The 22,022-nt window shown below is 38.7% G+C and overlaps 1 protein-coding gene across 7 annotated transcripts in view; it reads right to left on the reverse strand.

Annotated features, from left to right (window-relative positions):
• kifap3a (kinesin-associated protein 3a) overlaps window positions 1-22,022 on the reverse strand; it is a 233,923-nt gene that overhangs the window by 97,086 nt on the left and 114,815 nt on the right. For 6 of the 7 annotated variants that reach the window (XM_069938225.1, XM_069938222.1, XM_069938218.1 and 3 more), the window contains 3 exons: window positions 15,269-15,381; window positions 12,008-12,173; window positions 4,117-4,242 (listed from right to left, as the gene is read on the reverse strand). In XM_069938225.1, the coding sequence (XP_069794326.1) occupies window positions 4,117-4,242; window positions 12,008-12,173; window positions 15,269-15,381 (405 nt within the window). The remainder of the gene's footprint in view (window positions 1-4,116; window positions 4,243-12,007; window positions 12,174-15,268; window positions 15,382-22,022) is intronic. The other variant, XM_069938224.1, reaches the window with a different exon arrangement.

Genomic DNA, 22,022 nt, shown 5'->3' on the forward strand with positions numbered 1-22,022 from the left:
GGAGCTAACTTCATGTTTGGGTTGTTTCAGCAGTTGATTTATGAGTTGGGAATTAAACAGATCACTTCATCTGTGTACCATCCTGAAACTTGGGGAGCTTTGGAAAGTTTTAATTCTACTCTTAAAAATATGATGAGGATTCATTGTTTAGAGAATGGGAAAGATTGGAACAAAGGTATTCATTTACTGTTATTTGCAGCAAAAGTCTGTGCAGGATTCATTGGGTTTCAGCCCTTTTGAAATTGTGTTTGGACATCAGGTTAGAGGACCTTTAATTTGAGTAAAAGAACAGTGGGTTAATGAGGATGTACAGTTGGATTTTCTGGATTATCTTTCTAAATTTAAAGATCGGTTTCAAAAAGTGTGGACTTCGGCTCAAGAGAATTTAGAAATAGCTCAAGGTAAGATGAAGAGATTGTGACAGGAAAGCTAAAGTGTGGAATTTTAAGACAGGAAATAAGGTGTTAACTTTTTTCCCAACACACGACAATCCTCTGAGAGCAAAATTTTCTGGACTATATGAAGTGAAATCATGTTAACTGTGTGATGAACACTCCAAATCATAGGAATAAAACTCAGGTTTGTCACATAAATATGTTGATAGGGTTGAGGAAGATATGAATCATGAGATTATGGAAACAAAATCTTGTGAGGGTAACCTTAAAGAAACCATGGTTCCTGTGCACCTGTCTAACTCAGCAATTTTGGAAAATCTGAACGAAAAGTTAGGCCATCTTAAGTTACAAGAACAGAAGCAGTTGAAGCTGTTACTTTGGAAATATGCAAACTTGTTACTTGATGTGCCAAAAAGGACATAAGTGATTTATCATGTTGTAGATGAGGTAGCGGCAAGTCCAATAAAACAACACCCATATAGAATAAACATTCAGAAGAGTAAAATCATGGATCAAGAGTAGAATATTGGTTGAAAAATGATATTATTAGACCTTCAAACTCAGATTGTTCTCCTTGTGTTTTGGTACATAAAACAGATAGAACTATTAGGTTCTGTACAGATTACAGGAAGGTTAATTCAGTAACTAAAACAGAGGTTTATCCGATTCCTAGAATTGGTTATTGTATTGATAAGATTGGGAAATTTCTTACAAAAGTGGATTTATTGAAGGATTACTGGTGTGTGCTCTAACAGACAGAGGAAGGATTCTTTCTGCTTTTGTGATATCATCTGGTTTATACAAGTATAATGTGTATCCTCATCATATTATACAAGTATATGGCATGAAAAATACCCTTGCATCATTCCAAAGGATGATTAATTCAGTAATCCAAGGTTTGACACATACAGATGCTTAAATTGACGACTTGGTCACAAAAAGCGACACATGGGAAGAACATCTGAGGGAATTGGACAAATTGTTTACAATAATATCCAAAGCAAACTTATCTGTTAATTTAGCTAAAAGTGAATTTGGAAATGCTACTGTGACATATTTAGGTCAAGTAGTTGGTCATGGCAAAGTTGCACCTATTCAAGCTAAAGTGCATGGAATTTCTGAATTTCCTATTCACAATGGCAAGAAAGCAACGAGAAGGTTTTTAGAAATGTCAGGATATTATTGGAAATTTTGCTGAAGTTGCTCGACCTTTATCCAATCTTTTGAAGAAAGTGGAGAAATTTGTGTGGACTAAAGTTTGTCAGAGAGTTTTAGAAAATTTAAAGGAGATGCTATGCCAGTACCCTGTTTTAAAATCTCCTGATTGTGACGGACCATTTTCTTTAGCAGTGGATGCCAGTGAGGGGGCAGCAGGTGCAGTTTTGTTACAAAAACATGATGAAATTGACCATCCAGTTGCCTACTTTTCAAACAAAATTCAATGTTCATCAAAGGAATTATTCCACTATTTGAGAAGGAACAGTTGTCCATAATACTTGCTCTGCAGAATTTTGATGTGTATCTGGGTACCACTCATGAACCAGTTGTGATATTTACTGACCACAATCCTCTGGTGTTTTTGAATAAAATGAAGAATAAAAACAGAAGATTGTTAAACTGGAGTTTAATATTACAAGAATATAAAGGTACAGCATATAAAGAATATAAAGCAGATTGTCAAGATAATAAAATTGAACATGTAAAGGAACATGTAAATTGAACATGTAAAGGAATATAAACTCTCAACGTTGGGATATTTTGCAATAACATGGTATATATTGTGTATTGTTATCACTGCAGTGATTATAAAGTCAGTTTAGTTATTACTCAATTTTAACTCAAGAGTTAAAATTCCTGTGTAGGGGAGAGTATTACACATTATATTATATTTTAGATTATATATTAATATGTCTTCAAAAGAGATAGATAGTGGGGGTTTAGTGTCGGTCGCTTCGCAAACAGACATTATCATTTCACAAAAGACATCTCATTTAAAATGCAAGAGCTTTGCTGAAAGAGAGACTTCATGTCCACAGTGACTTTGCAGAAATTTTGAAGTAGGTGTTAATTGGACTGATGCTATGGAGTAAATGGACTATCATCTGTAAAGCTGTAAAACTGATTCCAGCGCCAGCAATCTGTTTCGAGAGAAAGAGAGAGAGAGAGAGAGAGAGAGAGAGAGAGAGAGAGAGAGACGAGTTCTGCAGTCATGGCAAGCTGGCAGCTTGTGGAAACCCCATTTTGAAGACGGGCTATGGGTTCTGAGTTCAGCCTGCTGAAAACCCTTGTAGTCCTTACAAGAGGAAATGGCTGGCTAGAGTGTTTCTCCTGAAATAAGGGAAACAAGAGGAACTCTGTGGTGACCTGGAAGACGAGGTTTTCATTTGGAAAACCCATGATGGAACAAGTTTCTTCGGCAGGATACTGATCAGAGAGAATCAGTTTGTGTTAGTCCAACGAGCATCAAATCTTTCTCTGAAACCAAGAACCTTCCTGAGCGGTAACCAATGACCTTTGAGCACCAGAGCTTGGTGAGAATTTATAAATGTTAAATTCTGTACACAGTATAAGAATTATCTGATACCAGTGAATTTGGAGGATTGAGAAGTGAGATTGGACTGTGAATCAAAGAACTTTTCTGAACATATACACATTACAAACATGTGTTTAGAATTAGAAGGGAGTTAAGATAATAGTAGTAAGTTAAGTTTGATCCTGTTCTTATGTTGAAAGAAAATTAAAAACAACTTTTGTTTAAGTAACCATTTGTCTTGGTGAATTTCTTTTCCTACTTGGTCTTGGGGTCCTCTGGACTCATAACAGTGTCTCCTTGTGTCATGAGACTCTCTGGATCCAGAGTAATAATACCAGATGATGAAATCCCATTTATTTTTAAGCTGTAAGGGTACAGCTTAGGCACAATTTTGCAAAGTCAATTCTAAGTTCAGCCTTAGAAATTCTTTGTTGAAACACAAACTTTTAAACTGATACTCATAAGTAATTATAAAGGAAATGAGAGATTATGTGATCACACTGCCAAAAGCTCACAAATCCTTGTCAAGTTGCTTCCAGAGAAATGTCCTTTCGTACGAATGATTGTCACAACTCTCCTCTTCCTTGCGTAGGGGAAACAAAATGTGCGACTTCCACATGATGCTTTCAAAACCCAGGCACAGAACAGTCAAAATAACTATCACAATTGTCATGATCCCAATGCAAGAATTCTCCTGTTTCCTTTACCCAGATATGGATCAATCAAAATGATCAATACAATGGTTCAATAATTCTCCTGACAGGGAGAATCATCCAAATTGTCCATTTCACACAAAATCACTCCACTCACCTCTCTGTTTTCAGATAGCTGGCTGATCAACACTAAATCTTTTAAGTTTCCCAATCACCTGACTCATAATCACATTTCTCTCTCTCTCTCTCTCTCTCTCTCTCTCTCTCTCTCTCATCATCTGCTTTTCCTGAATAAATAACCACCCTGTTTATTGTCAATACTTAATGGTGCCACTCTGTCTGTGAATGTTGTGAAACAGGAGCTTGTAATGCTCTAAGATTTAGGATTAAGAAACAGGATCCTTTATCATGTGTCTGTCTGTCTTTTATGCTAACCTTAGATACACAAATCAGGAAGAGGCCCCCTTCTCAGCAAATTTACCCTCCGGATTAGGGCAAAGCAAAGAAGGAAAAATTATATTCTGTCCAGCCTTACCATTTAGAAGTTCAATGAGTGCTGGAATAATTCCAGATTTTGCTAGCATTGCCGCACAAGAATCATCCATGGAGACCGTGCCAATCATAATCACCACTTCCAGTACCAGATCATCTTCTGTTGACCCTGGAAAGTGAGACCACAGAAAGGTTTAGTTAGTTGTTACTTTCACTTATAGCCTGTAGCTTTACTGACAGAGTTTTTACAACTTATACAACATTCAAAAGAAAATTTAAATGAATAACTGAAAATGCTTGTGAGATTTAAAAAAAATTGTCGAATTCAAACATATCAATGACTCTCATGTTAAAGAATATTGGTTGAAGATTTCAAGTATTTGGATTACTAAAACAGCACTGAGTCAATAAATTTTCTAAAGATTTTGTGTTTGAAAAGGTTCTGATGAAAAGATGGGTTAGTGAAATTGAGATGTAGATTCATTATTAATTAGTGGCAAAGGCTGGGGTGGGGGGGGGGGAAATAGGGGAAATGAATGAGCATATGCTGTTACGATCTCCCTATATGGTTGCACTGTTCTACAACATTTGGCTGCAGCACACATCTAGGAATCCTGTGAAAAATTAGAAGGTAATATATTTCTATAAACAGCCTCAATGGTGGAAGGTTTCAATACATTTTGTTTTCTTTGCATTTGCATCCATTATCACACATTCCTACTAATTCTTCATCAGTTGAGAAAGATTAATTGTCTCAAGCTTATGTCTTCAATTGCACATGCTCCAATAGGTGCTTTCCCTAAAGAGGATACTGAAATTTAGACTGGTGATTGAATTAACCTGAACGGCATCATTTCAATGTTAAATCACAGTAATAAAAATATTCTGAAACATCTTGCAGTACATGAACAGAATATACAAACAAGCAATTTCTTAGACATTGAATTGCTGTAAGTTTTGAGATTAAAACAACTGTAGATTATTCAGTGAATTATTCATCAACTACAAAAAAGCTGATCATTCTGAACTGACAAAGCTACTTAAAAGAATAACCATTATGCAATAATTTATTTTCATTTGTTGAAGAAATTATGTCCTTTAGTATCATATGTTCTTCTGATTAATAAAATGTCTATGATCTTCGAGGCAAATCCCTGAAGACATTTTATGACGAGAAAATAAAAATCATTGGTCTAAATTTACAATGATGATATTACAAATAGTGATAGTGTTAAATGGAAATATCCCCAATCACAAGTACCTTTTCTACACCAATACAGACAAGGTACCAAATGCAAAACCAAATGTTTTTGACATAATTCGAACATAGGACATAGAAGCATTTTTTTGAAAAGTACAGATTATGGAAAATATATTAAATTGAAGGGTAAATTACAAACATTGAATAGTAACCACTTGGCCACGTAAATAAAAAGAATTCTATTTTAAAAATAGAATAAAGTTTTAATACTTTTTTTTAAAAATGGTGGCCAAAAGTGATTCTTGAAGATACCTCTGGCAAAGGTTAAGACTTTATTTGTTTGTCCTGTGGTCCTATTCTGGCATTGCAATCTCTGCTGCACTTGCTCTTTTAGCTCTAGTACCTTGAAGCTGGCAATATATTACTACGAAATGCTGTCTACTGTCATTCCTACTGCCCTGCATGCACTATTGTACAGGGGTATATCAAGTGCATTATCTTGGTAGACTTGCAATCTGGTATTTTCTATCCTTTCATCCATACTCCATACAATATTTTTATATTTATAATATCTTTTTTCTGACTCATATGGTAATTTAGCTTAAATTTTTGTTCTTGGTGTACCTTACCATACCTGTGTGGTTGAAGCTAGTAAGAATTTCAGTGCATCTGTACATTCTACTTGTGCATCATGTAGTGGCCCTCGGGCCGACACAGGAAATGGCTGATGAATACATTGACCAGCAAAGCTTCATGTGGGCTGAAACACTTGTTTCCATAGGCCGCCAGCAGAGCAGTGAAACTGGCCAATCACCACCGGGGGGATTGCAGGGGGCCCAATTGGGGCCCAGGCATCCAAGGTAACCAATCAGCAGCCAGCCATCTCAAGCCACGCCCTGGTGGTGACACGACCGAGCTGACTATAAAAGGCAGAGCTACCACTGAATACATTCAATGTCGATTACACTCTACTGGTGCGTGTCTTTCTTCTCCTGCGGATTCGAGCTACAGCCTTAGGGCTATAACTGAGAACTATAACCTAGCTGTAGCCATAGCGAACTCGCTACAGTGGTGACCCCAACTGGTCCAAATAGCACTTTTGACCCGAAGATGGAAGAGCAATCTGCAATCAATGCCATAGCGTTGAAGCTGCCCAGCTTCTAGATATTGCAACCACAGGTGTGGTTCCAGCAAGCCAAGGTGCAGTTCACCATTCAACAGATCGCTGCCAACGACACATACTACTATCATGTGGTCAGGACACATTGATCAGGACACCACAGCCCACATCATCAACTTCCTCCAGCAGCCCCCCGGAACAAGGAACGTATGTGGTCATCAAAGAGCTGTTAACCCACGAGCGTGCTGCCCGACTGTTGCGTATCGACAGTTTGGGGAACAAGGCCCCTTCCACCCTCATGAGCAACATGCTCACTCTCAACGATGACCACAACTCCTGCCCGCTGTTCCAGATGATCTTCCTGGATAGGCTGCCTGAGGACATCCGGCTGCTCATTGCAGAGGAAGGCCGATGACCCCAGTAAGGAGGCTGCTATGGGCAGTGAAGAGGGACATCTGCACTTCTCTGGAGCAGGTGACAGCACCACAACAACAGCACACAGCTAGGAAGACCACTGACTGACCGTCTGACCAACCCACCACCAGAATGTCAAGCCCTACCAGTGAGCAGTACTGCTTCGGTCACCGACGGAGGGGTTCCAAGGCCTGCTCCAGGGAAATGCCTAGACCAGCTGTCATTAATGGCTGCAATGACCAGCCCACTACATAGACTACTACACAATCAAGACCCCCTGTCAGGCCATCACTTCTTGGTGGACACTGGGGCACAATACAGCGTAATACCCCCGACCAGCCTGGAGGCCCACTGACGGAGCTCCGAGCGGAAAACGGCTCCAACATCCGAACATTCGGCACCCGCACCATTCCCCTATGCTTCAGGGACAGACAATTCACTTGGAAGTTTATGCTGGCGGCTGTGCAACAACCATTACTGGGTGCAGATTTCCTGTGGGCCAACTCACTCCTGCTGAATATCAAGGATCGCTGGCTGGTGCATGCCCGCACATTTCAGTCACTCTTGCTCAAGGGCACGGAACTCACCAGCCCCCATATGTATTTGGTGAGTGCTGCCGACAATGAATTGGCTCGGGTTCTAGTAGAATTCCCCTCCATTACCACGCCTCACTTCCATTTGGCAGAACCTAAACATGGGGTGAGGCACCAAATTGTTACAGAGGGCCTTCACCTCCACACCAGGGCGCAGTGTCTGCCCCACAAGAAACTCAACCTAGCCAGGGACGAGTTCAAAAAAGATGGAGGAACTTGGCATTGTGCAGCACACCGATAGTCCTTGGACCTTCCCTCTCCACGTGGTCCCCAAGGCAGCAGGTAGTTGGAGATCATGCAGAGACTACCACCGCCTCAATGAGGCCATCATACCGGACAGATATCCCGCTAACCTGCAAGGGGCATGGATATTCTCAAAGATAGACCTCATCAGGGGCTATCATCAGGTCCTAGTTCATCCCAAAAAACCACCATCATAACCCCCTTTGGATTGTTTGAATTTCTCCGCATGCCCTTAGGGTTAAAATCACAGCTCAGACTTTCCAGAGGCTGATGGATGCAATGGGCCGGGATCTGCATTTTGCCTTCGACGACATTTTACCCGCACCGAGCACGCTGCACACTTAAAACAATTATTCTCCAGGCTGAGCAATTTCAGCCTTACCATCAACCCAGCCAAGTGCCAGTTTGGCCGAGAGACTATTGACTTCCTGGGCCATTGTACTGACCAACATGGAGCCAGACTGTTACCCACTAAGGTGGATGCTATTCGCTCTTTCCCCATGACATCGACAGTGAAGGGACTATAAGACTTTGGAGGTATGGTCAACTTTTATCGCCACTTCATACCTGGAGTGGCCCCGCATCATGAGCCCACTCTTTCCCTTCATGGCAGGTCCCAGTAAAAACATACAATGGACCCAGAAGGCGACCAAGGCCTTCCAGACCACCAAAAACACCCTGACCAACGCCACACTCCTTGTGCACCCACGGACAGATCCCCCGACTACCCTCACGACAGACACCTTCAGCACAGTGGACGGGGGTGTATTTGAGCAACTGGTGAATGGACAGTGGCAGCCGCTGTCCTTTTTCAGTAAACACCTCAGGCCACCAGAGCTCAAGTCCAGTGCCTTTGATAGAGAAATGTTAGCCTTATACCAGGCAATTCGGCACTTTCGTTACTTTCTGGAGGGCAGGAAGTTCAAAATTTACATGGACCACAAACCCTTTCCCTTCGCCTTCTGTAAGGTGTCAGATCTGTGGTCAGCTAGGCCACAGCGGCACCTGTCCTACATTTCCAAATTTATAACGGATATTGAACACATAGTCGGCAAATCCAATGTGGTGGCCGACACCCTATCCCGCCCGGCTATCTTGGCGACGTATGACCTACCCCTGGCATCAACTACGCAACCCTAGCTGAAGCGCAGCAAGCAGTCCCTAACATTCTGACGTACCAGATAGCGCTCACCGGCTTACAACTGGAAGACATCCAGATCGTCCCTGGCATTCGCACGCTGCTCTGCAACACCTCGAGGGGTAAACCCTGCCTTGTCATTCCGGCTGCACGGAAGAGGCGAGTTTTCGACTCGGTCCACAACTTGGCTTACCCCGCCATCAGGACTACAGTCAAAAAGGTGGCGAACAGGTATATCTGGCCTCTGCAAAGAGGTCACCCTGTGGGCCAGGACTTGCACTCAGTGTCAGTCATCCAAAATCCAGACTCATATCAAAGCTCCATCACAGACATTTGAGCCAGAAAATCGCCGCTTCAGCCACATACCCCTACCTGTATCCAGAGGCGCACGTTCCCTTCTCACAATGGTTGACCAGAAGACCAGAAGGCCAGAGGTGGTGCCACTATCAGAGGCTTCCACAGAAGCATGCTCACGGACTTTACTCAACATTTGGGTAGCGCGTTTCGGACAGGGGACCCAATTCACTTCCAGTCTGTGGACCGTTTAGACCACGCCTTGGGGACCCAACTCCACCACACACAGCATATCACCCAAAGGCCATAGGTAGTTCTGGTCTCTACTGTATACAAGAGGGCAGTAATCATTGGGAGATTATGAATTTTGTGCCAGGTCCAAGGTCTGCTATAGTTTTTCCCTAAATCAATCCATGCCTAGGCTTATTCCTGCCAGATATAATCTTTATTATCCACTTCTCCATTTTCTCAGGAGTGATAAGTGGTTTTCCATTCACGGTCCTATCATGAATCTTTATTTATAGAAGCCAGTCTGGTGTAGCAGGGGCAAATTGGGAGATGAGCATAGTCCAATGGATGTTGAATAAAAATCATACCCCCTTCATGTGCTTTAGTGAAACTGCAATGATGGCTCAGAGTTTCTGAGAATGTGTAAAGATAGATGTCATTTGCAAATTGCGTCTCACCTATTGCACACACATTGGACAAAAAGAAAATAGGATTTTTATCATCAAGAAAAATCTTCTCCCTTCACCATTTCCTACATCTTATTTGGAGTCTCAGCTGTAGGCCAACAAGCACAAGGATACATGTAACTGACTACTGGTGTGAGACTACATATTGACAGCAAGATAAGATGAAAAATGCTGTAGGTGGAGGATTAGGTGCCAAGTAGTGGAACTTTAATATTCAAGCTTTAAGGTAACCAAAGAATGGACAAGGAACAAATGAAACTGACAAAATGGATACAGAAACAGGCATTGTTTGTAATGGAGAAATATTGAATCAAATGTTCACCTCCAATTCAGAGAGGGTGTGGAATTTACAAACTTCCTGGTACAGGTTGAATTAGTGGCTGTGGTGATATGTATATACTGCTGTGTATGAGTGGCTAGTCCGCCTACTGATGATTCGCTCTCCAGTAGTTCCTCCCCTTCTAATCTAGCCATAAAGGTCAACCTCCCTCCCTCCCCCCATCCATTCATTCGAGCACATGGAGTCAGGCCAGCTACAATCTAAAGTGTATTAAAGCCTATCATCTCCCTCTCAAGGTCTTTGCAGTCACTGATCAATTTAATACACTTTAATTTTCCTCACGGGATGGACAACAGGCTATAAATTGATCCACTGGCGCATGGAGCTGCCGAGCAGTACAAGCAGTGGATCACCTGTTTCTCAAACTTTCTCAAAGTCGCAATGGGCCTGGATGAGAAGAGACTCAAGGTCCTGTAAGCAAGAGTGGGCCACCGAGCGTACCAAGCAAGTCATCAGTGGGCGGGCCAGCTACTCATACACAGAAATATATATAATATCACCACAGTAGCCTCAAGTGGCATTAACAGCAGAGCTTCTTGCAAATAACAAAGATTACATCAGAGATGCAATATTTAATTGGAGAAATTGATACTGCAGATTGAGCAGTGAACAAAGAAAGGATGCAAAAGGGTTGAAGGAAATCATGAAGAGATAGAACTGTGTGTTGAATATACATACAAGATCTGTCCCCTTTTCTGTGGGCAATTTCACCAATGTGAAGTACATGATTAGTGGAGAACAGAGAATAAAGAAAGGCATGTTATATTGTCAGCAAATTAATGTGAAATAGACGGAGATTCAGAGATAGATTTCATGGATAAAGGATATGCAAGCAGCTTGAAAACTATCTTGGGAAATATGTAGAGCAGTCTTGGAATTGTTTGGTCTACTGGGTAAGAGGAAGTGTGGCTGTGATTAACTTGGGTATTCATGCAGGAAATTGTAAATACAGGCTGTTCCCAGGTAACAAATGGGTTCTGTTATTTTTATTTTGATGACAATGGATAATGATTTTTCTTGTCATACACACAGGAACAATACACATTTGTCCCACAATTCTTATGCTGCCACAAAACAGGTACTTTTGTTAAAGAAAACTGCAATAGTATAAATGAAATTACCCCAATATGGAAACAGATAAATCATATAAAAGATAGATAAATATAATATTCACAGTTATATGTTTCAATAGTGCAGACAGGTCTTTTTGTGTTGCTGAAGTAGTTTATGGCAAGGGTAGTACGGAAAGTTCAGAAGCCTGATAGTTGTTGGGGAAAAAAACTGTTCTTGAACCTAGAGGGGCTGCATTTCAGGTTTCTGTACCTATTCCCAAAGCTGGCACTGAGAAAATGTGAAAAGATCAATGCGGGTCTGTTATAATGTTGGCTGCCTTCTCAAGGCAGTGCCTCACAGAGATGTGCTCAATCAATGGGAGGTCAGAACTCATGAAGGACTTGGCTACATTTGTTACTTTCTGTAGCAGTGAAATTGGTAATTCAAATTACCAATTTTGTTCATCAATTTGAAAATGCAGAGAAATCCCTCTTCGTGGTCACCATACCTCCACAGCGTTGCAATGAATGGCATTAAAACACATAAAATTGATAACAAAGAACAATTATTAAAAATGGAGAAAGAGGGGAAACCAGTCCTGCTGTTCATAAGAACAAAGAATGAAGGGCTTCTGAATTTAAGTTTATGGGACCTCAATCGTAAAGAGGGATGTCCATATGTTGGATCATAATCCAGGGACAACTTGTCTGCCGTCCTTCTGCTTTTAGAGTTGAATTATAAATCTGGCATCATCAAAAATGTGCTTTATAATTTATTGCCACAACTAAACTACACAACGATGCTTTGATTATTCTTCATATCATATCCACTCATCTAACAAACCTGGTTTCAGTCGGTCCTTGAGGAATGGAACCAAGTTATATTCCTTCAGCACAAGCTCCCAGTCAAGATTTGGAACGGTCAGATTAGCCAATGCTCCAAGGCACTCAATAACATATTCCTCACCTTCATTGATATTGATTTGAGCTGCCAAGTCCCCAACATAGTCCTGAAAGGCAAAGAAATAATCAAATTATATTTTTAATTTCACCTGAAGAATCAGGACCTTTCAATTTCTTTTTCAAACTTAAATTTAATAAGGAATCTTGCACGGCATATATTTAAAACTTAAAGAAGTTTAATTTATGAACAATATGCACTGCAAAGAATTATACAAGAACATTTTTCTTTAAAAGGCTGCTGTAGTTATATAAAGCATGTTCAACATTCAAAAACTGACACCATCAAATCTAAGAACCAATATTTTATGCTGTTAAACCTATTCCTTCAATAAAATTGAGCTATTTTTAAATTAGCACCAGATAGTACATATTGAAATATAGCATTACAGCTACTGAATCACAAACACAAGCACATTTTTCGTTGTAAATATTGAAATATAGCATTACAGCTACTGAATCACAAACACTTATAAGCACATTTTTTGTAGAATATCGCTGGTACTCGGTTGTCTGAGTTGTAAAGGATTTTCTTAGTCACATTATAAATTGGCTTAATTACAAGGCCAAGGGACAGTAAAGGTGGGGACAGCCAGCCTCGAATAACTAAGGAAACAAAGGAAGGCATCAAACTAAAAGCTCATGCATACAAAGTTGCCAAGAGCAGTGGAAAACTAGAAAACTGGGAAGACTTTAAAAACCAACAAAGAATCACAAAGCTAGCAATAAAGAGAGGGAAAGTAGACCATGAAAAAAAATTAGCTCAAAATCTAAAAACTTTTTATAATTATATAAAGCGCAAAAGGGTGGCTAAAGTGTAGGTTAGTCCCATGGAGGTTGAGAAGGGGAATTGATATTGGGTAATGAGGAAATGGCTGAGGTTTTGAATGACTGTTTTGTGTCAGTCTTCCTTAAGGCAGACAGAAGGCATTTTGTGTTCTGTACTACTACATGACAATAAAGGAATCTTGAATCTTGACCATGATTAATAAACTTGCAGATGATTCAAAATTGGTGGTTTAGGAGACAGTAAAGAAGGGAAATCCATGTTTAAACAGGATCAGTTGGGATGGTGGACCAAGGAGTGGTAAATGGAATTTAACTCTGACAAGTATGAGGTTTTGTACTTTGGCAAGTCAAACCAGGGCATTACTCACACAGTAAAGAGAGAGACATAGGGGACACAGGTGACAGCTGAGGTGAACAAAGGCATTTAGCACATTTGGAGTTAAACAAGAAAATCTGCAGATTCTGGAGTTGTGCCCAAGCCTAAAACAGCATCCTGGGCAACTGTTAAGTTTCTCCAACAGATACTATGTAGTTCATTTAGCATGTTTCCCTTCATTGGATGGGGTATTGAGTACAAAAGTTGACATCTCATGATTCAACAATACGAGGCACGAGTGAAACCACACTTGGGAGTACTGTGTGCAATCTGGTCACCCAACTATAGGAAGGTTATCAATAAATTGAAATACATGCAGAAGAGATTAAACTGGGACTTGAGGATTTGAGATATGAGGTTATGTAGCTGGGTCATTATTCCCAAGAAAGTAGAAGGGTGAGAGGTGATCTCGTGGAGGTTTAAAGAGAATGCTCACAATCTTTTTCCCCCAGGGTAGATAATTTCAAAAGTATATGACATTGGGGTTTAAAGTGAGAGCAGAGAGAGTTAAGAGGGGCCCAAGGGGCAACGTTTTCGTTCATGAGGAACAAGCTGCCAGGAGAAACTGTGGAAGTGGACACAATTTGAACAATCGTAAAACATTCCTACAATATGTGGAGAGGAAAGGCTTTAAAGAATATGGACCAAATGCAGGCAAATGGGACTATCCTGGAACACCAATTTAGTTGGCATGAACTATTTGGGCTGAAGGGCCTGTTCCCTGGTTTATGACTATGACTTATGAAAAGGCAGAGGATAATAATTAATTTAATTCGAACACCCTCATTCAAAATAACTAAAAGTAAATGTATACAAACTACAGTATTTTAATAGCAAATTAGAGATTGGTTTAATTCCATCCAACCTTTGCATGAAACATATTAAATCTATGTCTTTTCATTATCATTATATCATTTGAATTATCAAGACCAAAATTTGGGGATAGTTGTTTTAAAAAAAAAAGCTCAAAATGTTCAATATTTATTTATACTGCCTCCTGATCCAAAGGGAGACAAATATACTGTAAATATACGTGGACATTTTGTCACTTCTAAATAGCACCAAAATGCATGCCAACATTTTAAATACTTTTTTTAAACTGCTTAATTATAAAGCATTTCCAATCCTCTCCAAAGATTGCTATTTCAGTTACTGGTGATTTCACATATGTGGAGTGCACTGGAAGTTGAATCTGCTTGATTCAATGATGAGCCCAGCAGATACATTAGATGTGCTGGTCAATACAAGTGTAGCAAGGCATCAGGAGATCTGGTGTGTTGGACAGTATTTTGTCCATCACTGAATGTCAGAGGTAAAACACGAAAGACTGCAGGCACCTGGGTTGAAGTAAAAAACACAATGCTGGAGAAACTCAGCAGGTCAAACTATCTTTTTAAAGCAAAGATAAAAATACATAACCGACGTTTCAGGCTTGAGCCCTTCATCAAGGTATGGAAAAATGTCAGCAGGTGAGATGAAGGGCTCAAGCCCGAAACATCGGTTATGTATTTTTCCCATTACAATATAAAGGGCACTGTTTGACCTGCTGACTTTCTCCAACATTGAATTTTTACTTTACAGTTAGAGGTCCTGGATCCAATGGCAAGTATAGAGGCAGAGCAAGGAGTTTAGTGTGATGGAAATAATAACTTCTCTAGTGTTGCATATGAATTTAAAAACACTGGAATATGATCTCCAACTTGTTTAAAACATTCACAGTTGAACAAGTAGTTGCAACATCTGAGATGAGACAAGCCATTGGCCCAATAGAAAGTAGCTGGCAATCAAGAATGGGAAGTCTCATGCCCAAATAATGGGTGAAAAGCAACAGCATGCCACTTAGAGAAAACTGTCAACGTGGAAGAAGCATCAATTTAATACATGACTAACCACATAATCATGAACCAAACTAACACCAACCCATCCTAACTCAGATGAACTGCTGCCAATTCCATTCAAACATATGACTCATTAACTTACAATGAATAATTCTTTGGTTTGGCCTTCATGCTGGGAAATATTTCTGATCATTTTCATCAGTAGTGAATCCTTGAATTTTAAGGCTCTTTTCATCAATATTTTCAGGCCATTTCCTAAAATGATTAATGTTCAAAGTCAGTTGTCCAGAGTTAATTTTCTCAGTACATTATGATTAAACATAATCAAATGACAACTCAACAGATTTCCAGTAAATAGATTCCATGTCAATTATTTAGCATTGTAAGTGAACAGGAATATCTAAGTCTTAAGAGATATTACACACATAGATTTTAAAATGAATGCGATGAATAAAATTGAAAACAGTATGAAAACTATTTAAAAATATTAAGATGTTCATGTTACTCTCAGATATTGTAGCTCATTCCTGAAACATGAAAACTAAAACAGTACCATGATTTGAAGCATTTCAATGGGCTGTAAATTTAACTAAACCAAGAGGCTCCAGCATATAACAGAATAAAAGGAGATCATAATCAGAACAACCATGCAAGGCCTGAAAATTTTACTCTTGAATACAAACATCAAACTTGCAGGTGGCCAGTTGGCCCCTCAAGCCTGCTATGTCCTTACATCGGATCATGGCTTACCTGATTTTAACCTCAACACTGCATAACCTTTGACTTAAAAATATTCAACGTCTTTAGTCCCCCACTAATTGAGGAACAGATTGCTAATCCTTAGAGCCCTAATGAGAAATAATTTGACCTCTGCTCTGTCTGACAGGGGAAACATTTTCTTCTAAATCAAATCTCAGAGTCTGAGATTTTCAAGTTCCAACTCACCTACACACCAATGGAAACAATCTTAGATTGTCCAAACATTCCTCATAAGATAGCCTATTCACGCAAAATAAACCTTAATTCAATTGCTTCCAATGTCCTAACATCTTAAATAAGGAGACAAAATGCAGTACTCTAGATATGGTCTCAGCAAGGCGTTACATAATTTAAGAGTATGTAGCTGCAATAAAAGTGACCTCATTCTCTTGAAATTAATCCCATGTAGAAAAATTGTATCAGCACTACAGAGGCCATTAATTTATTGTGATGAGCCCTTAGTCAGTGTAAATATTCTTGTTTAAATCACTATGGCTGTAGATTTGACAGCATTACCAAGTGACTCTGACAGCAGATGTATTGTTTTTAAAATTGTACTTTCACTTGTTTCCACTAACATTGAAAATTTAGTGAAACACAATCCAAATACATTATATACTGTAAAGGTTAAAACCTTGTGTTTTTGATTCATAATTAATTTTGTGCGTATCCTTTTAAGAAAAATTGTTTGTAATGTTACCATATTGACTATTTTCAAGCGGATCGAGAGCTTGCTTCTCATTTTTTGAAGAATTATGAATGGGACATTCATTGGATTCATCTTAATTTCATCTTATTTTGTCTATTTCTTAAATCTGTTTAAAGTTGAATATCATTATATCATTATACAATATGCTTTATTTATTCATCATTATGAAAATCTCAATGCAGTTATGCAAAATGTTTATCAGTTTTGTCAATGAATATAAAGCTGCTTAAATCCGCAACTACAAAGTTTGATTTATTGGATTAGTGGTAGTAATTCAGAACATTGTCGCTCATGTTTCCTAAAAGATGACACATTTTGAAATTGGGAAATAATAGAACTTGGAAAGTGTCGTCTACATTTAGATTCAAAGAAAAGTTATGATTTTGAACTTTGTTTGGAAGTAAGGCTCGTAAAATTTGTATGATAAAGCCACAACTTGTTAAAAGCATTTAAGCTTTAATAGGAAGTTTAGTTGTCTGTGAGAATATTCCAGAAGCCTCAGTTAGAATATGTCTGTCCAACTGCACACACCTGTAACCTTGGTGAGATAAGAGCTAGTGGACCACAGAATCTGACAGGAAGCCCAGAAGTATGTGTTCTAAAACAACTAATAAGAAAGTTTGTGTGCAGAACACAGAGAAAATTCAGCCAAAGAAATCTTTTTAAAGGGACCATGCAAAATACAAATTTGTTTAAAGTTCCCAGGAACCAGGAGAAGGGGAGAAGACAGGCTGCAGTATAAAGAATCCAAGATGGAGAAGAAGTCTCATCAGGCTAAAGATAGTGAGCTCCTCTCAAAGAGCTGTTTGGTTGTGAGTTGAGCCAGTAAGGTGAACTGACAATGCTTGGCAGATTGGCACCAGCCACAATTCAAGAAGTGGCTCCAACTACCAAGCAAGAAGACGACTCTGATAAGACACTGCAGGCTTCATTAGCTGACTTAAAGGTTAGTGGAACGGAAACAGATGAATGCAAGCTGCAGAGCTCCACTGGTGCTGTACCGAGCGAATTGGTGAAGAGACTCAAATCAGTGGTGTCTGAAAGTTCAGATGTGTATCTTGATAATAGTATTTCCAAGGTTATGAGCGTAGGAAGATCGTCAAAGTCTTCAAAGGGATCTAGAGCAGGTACAGCTTCACGTGCTTCAAGCATATCAGCTATGTATGCTAAGGAGAAAGCAGACTTGGCTACTATCTGTACACAATGTGAGAGGTTGGAGAAAAGATATACTCTAGAAGATATGGAAGGTGAAATGAAGATTCAGCAAGAAGAAAGAAAAAGATAATTGAGAGAAAATAAAATACTAAATCTTGAGGAACAATATGATATTAAGATGGCAAAAGTAAAAGCATTAGCTCAGGCTTCTGCAAGATTTATCACTCAAAGTGAAATACCCAAAGAGGTATCACCTAACATTCCAGCAGATCCATGGGTACCGTAGCCACAAAAATAGAGTAAACTCGAGCAAGGAGCACGATTAGTGCTGCTAGTACTCAAATGACAATGACCAACCCAGTGGAAAAGGCTAGCGATATTCAATCTCTTCCAAGCGCACAATTTATGAATCTTCCTGAATCTTCTTGCATTACAAAAAAGTTCAACCAAGCAAGTTGATCATATTCAACAATTGACGTCTCTTCATGTTGCTGAAGAACTAACTTCATATCTGGGTTGTTTCAGCAGTGGAAATTAAACAAATTACTTCATCTCCCTGAAACTCAGGGAGCTTTGGAAAGATTTAATTCTACTCTTTAAAAATATGAAGAGGATTTATTGTCTAGAGAATGGGAAAGATAGGGACAAAGGTATTCATTTACTATTATTTGGAGCAAGAGAGTCTGTGCAGGATTCACTGGGTTTCAGCCCTTTTGAAGTTGTGTTTGGACATCAGGTTAGAGGACCTTTAATTTGTTTAAAAGAACAGTGGGTCAATGAGGATGTACAGTTGGATTTGCTGGATTATGTTTCTAAATTTAAAGATCGGTTTCAAAAAGTGTGGACTTCGGCTCAAGAGAATTTAGAAATAGCTCAAGGAAGGATGAAGCAATTGTGTCAGGAAAGCTAAAGTGAGGAATTTTAAGTCAGGAAATAAAGTGTTAACTTTTTTACCAACACATGACAATCCTCTGAGAGCAAAACTTTCTGGACTATATGAAGTGAGATCAAAACTAAATCATGTTAACTGTGTAATGAACACTCCAGATCGTAGGAATAAAATTCAGGTTTGTCACATAAATATGTTGATAGGGTTGAGGAAGTTATGAATCATGAGATTATGGAAACAAAATCTTGTGAGGGTAACCTTAAAGAAACCATGGTTCCTGTGCACCTGTCTAACTCAGCAATTTTGGAAAATCTGAACGAAAAGTTAGGCCATCTTAAGTTATAAAAACAGAAGCAGTTGAAGCTGTTACTTTGAAAATATGCAAATTTGTTACCTGATGTGCCAAAAAGGACATGTGATTTATCATGTTGTAGATGTGGGAGCAGCAAGTCCAATAAAACAACACCCATATAGAATAAACATTCAGAAGAGTAAAATCATGGATCAGGAGGTGGAATATTGGTTGAAAAATGATATTATTAGACCTTCAAACTCAGATTGGAGTTCTCCTTGTGTTTTGGTACATAAAAAAGATAGAACTATTAGGTTCTGTACAGATTACAGGAAGGTTAATTCAGTAACTAAAACAGAGGTTTATCCGATTCCTAGAATTGGTTATTGTATTGATAAAATTGGGAAATTTCTTACAAAAATGGATTTGTTGAAGGATTACTGGTGTGTGCTCTAACAGACAGAGGAAGAATTCTTTCTGCTTTTGTGATATCATCTGGTTTATACAAGTATAATGTGTTAACCTATGGCATGAAAAATACCCCTGCATCATTCCAAAGGATGATTAATTTGGTAATCCAAGGTTTGACACATACAGATGCTTAAATTGATGACTTGGTCACAAAAAGTGACACATGGGAAGAACATCTGAGGGAATTGAACAAATTGTTTACAATATTATCCAAAGCAAACTTAACTGTTAATTTAGCTAAAAGTGAATTTTGAAATGCTACTGTGATATACTTAGGTCAAGTAGTTGGTCATGGCAAAGTTGCACCTATTCAAGCTAAAGTTCATGCAATTTCTGAATTTCCTATTCCAAATGGCAAGAAAGCAATGAGAAGGTTTTTAGAAATGTCAGGATATTATTGGAAATTTTGAAGAAATTTTGCTGAAGTTGCTCGTCCTTTATCCAATCTTTTGAAGGGGAGAAATTTGTGTGGATTAAAGTTTGTCAGAGAGTTTTAGAAAATTTAAAGGAGATGCTATGCCAGTATCCTGTTTTAAAATCTCCTGATTGTGACGGACCATTTTCTTTAGCAGTGGACGCCAGTGAGGGGGCAGCAGGTGCAGTTTTGTTACAAAAACATGATGAAATTGACCATCCAGTTGCCTACTTTTCAAACAAAATTCAATGTTCATCAAAGGAATTATTCCACTATTTGAGAAGGAACAGTTGTCCATAATACTTGCTCTGCAGAATTTTGATGTGTATCTGGGTACCACTCATGAACCAGTTGTGATATTTACTGACCACAATCCTCTGGTGTTTTTGAATAAAATGAAGAATAAAAACAGAAGATTGTTAAACTGGAGTTTAATATTACAAGAATATAATCTGCATATTAATGATATCAAAGGTACAAATGATGTAATAGTGGATTGCTTATCAAGATGTTAAAATTGAACATGTAAAAATATAAACTGACGTTTGGGATACATTGAAGTGATTGTAATGTCAGTTTAGTTATGGCTTCTTTGTTGCGAGAGTGTGACAGCTATATATTATATTATATATTAATATGTTTTTAAAGGAGATAAATTGTGGGGTTTAGAGTAGGTCACGAACACTTCACAAAACAGATCTCATTTAAAATGCAAAAACTCAAATGCTGGAGAAACTCAGCACATCAAACAATATCATTGAAGCCCTAAACATTGGTGATGTATCTTTGCAACATAAAGGCACTGTTTGACCTGCTGAGTTTCTCCAGTATTTGTGTGTTTTTTTCACTTAACCATGGTGTCAACAGAATCGTGTGTTTTACCTCATTTAAAATGCAAGAGCTTTGCTGAAAGTGAGACATTGAGGCATCAGTGATTTTTCAAAGACAATAAAAACTATTTTGGAAATACTTTGTTAAGGAACTTCAAAAGAGGCTGCAAATTAAACAGTCCACACTCAGAGGCTGATAAGATCTACTCTGTCTGGAGCCCTGCAAGAAAGTCATGTCATTTTGCTAGCAAAGATAGAGAAAAAAACCAAACATTCTTTCTCTGAGTGAGTGAGTGAAGAGAGAAAGAGAGAGAGAGAGAGAGAGAGAGAGAGAGAGAGAGAGAGAGAGAGAGAGAGAGAGAGAATTCAGTTGGAGTTCTGCAGTGGCTTTTGGAAGCTGCAGCATGACAAACTGGCAAGCTGTTGAAACCCCATTTTGAAGATGGGATGTGGGTTCTGAGTTCAGCCTGTTGAAAGCCCCTGTAGTCTTTACTAGAGGAAATGGATGGCTAGAGTGTTTCTCCTGAAATAAGGGAAACAAGAGGAACTCTGTGGTAACCTGGAAGAAGAGGTTATCATCTGGAAAACCCTGATGGGGCAAGTTTCTTCGGCAAGATACTGAAGTGAGTGAAGTGACTGAATTGACTGCAGTAAATCAGTTAGTGTGTATCCAATGAGCAACAAATCTCTCTCTGAAACCATCAAGAACCTTCCTAAGTGGTAACCAATTACCTTTAAGCACCAGAGCTTGGTGAAAATTCATAAATGTTAAATTCTGAATTGCCTGATACCAGTGAACTTAGAGGAGTGAGAAGTGAAATTGAACTGTGAATCAAAGAACTTTCCTGAATATATACACATTATATACACATGTGCTTAGAATTAGAAGGGAGTTAAGTTAATAATATAAGTTAAAGTTTGATCCTGCTTTTATGTTTAACGAAAATTAAAAGTAACTATTGTTTCAGTAACCATTTGTCTTGGTGAATTTCTATTGCTGCTAGGTTTTGGGGTCCTCTGTGCCAGTAATATATCCAACTATATCAGCTAAGGAATTCCATATTTCTGAATTGATTGTTCGACATATACATGAAAAAACAGTTAATGGTGGTTGTAATCATGTGTTATCAGAATTACGCCTGAAATATTGGATACTTGATGCTTTAACATTGATCAAAAGAATTATATCAAAATGTGGTAATTGTTGATGTGCAAATGCTAAACCTGGACAACAACAAATGGCGGATTTACCAAAAAACAGAGTTTCGCCTGATGAACCCCCATTATCAAATGTGGGAGTTGATTATTTTAATCCTTTGCAAGTTGAAAAATGATACGGAGCTATTTTACTTGTTTGACTACAACAGCAATTCCTA

This window comes from Narcine bancroftii, chromosome 5 (assembly GCF_036971445.1).
Source record: "Narcine bancroftii isolate sNarBan1 chromosome 5, sNarBan1.hap1, whole genome shotgun sequence".
Taxonomy (NCBI): domain Eukaryota; kingdom Metazoa; phylum Chordata; class Chondrichthyes; order Torpediniformes; family Narcinidae; genus Narcine; species Narcine bancroftii.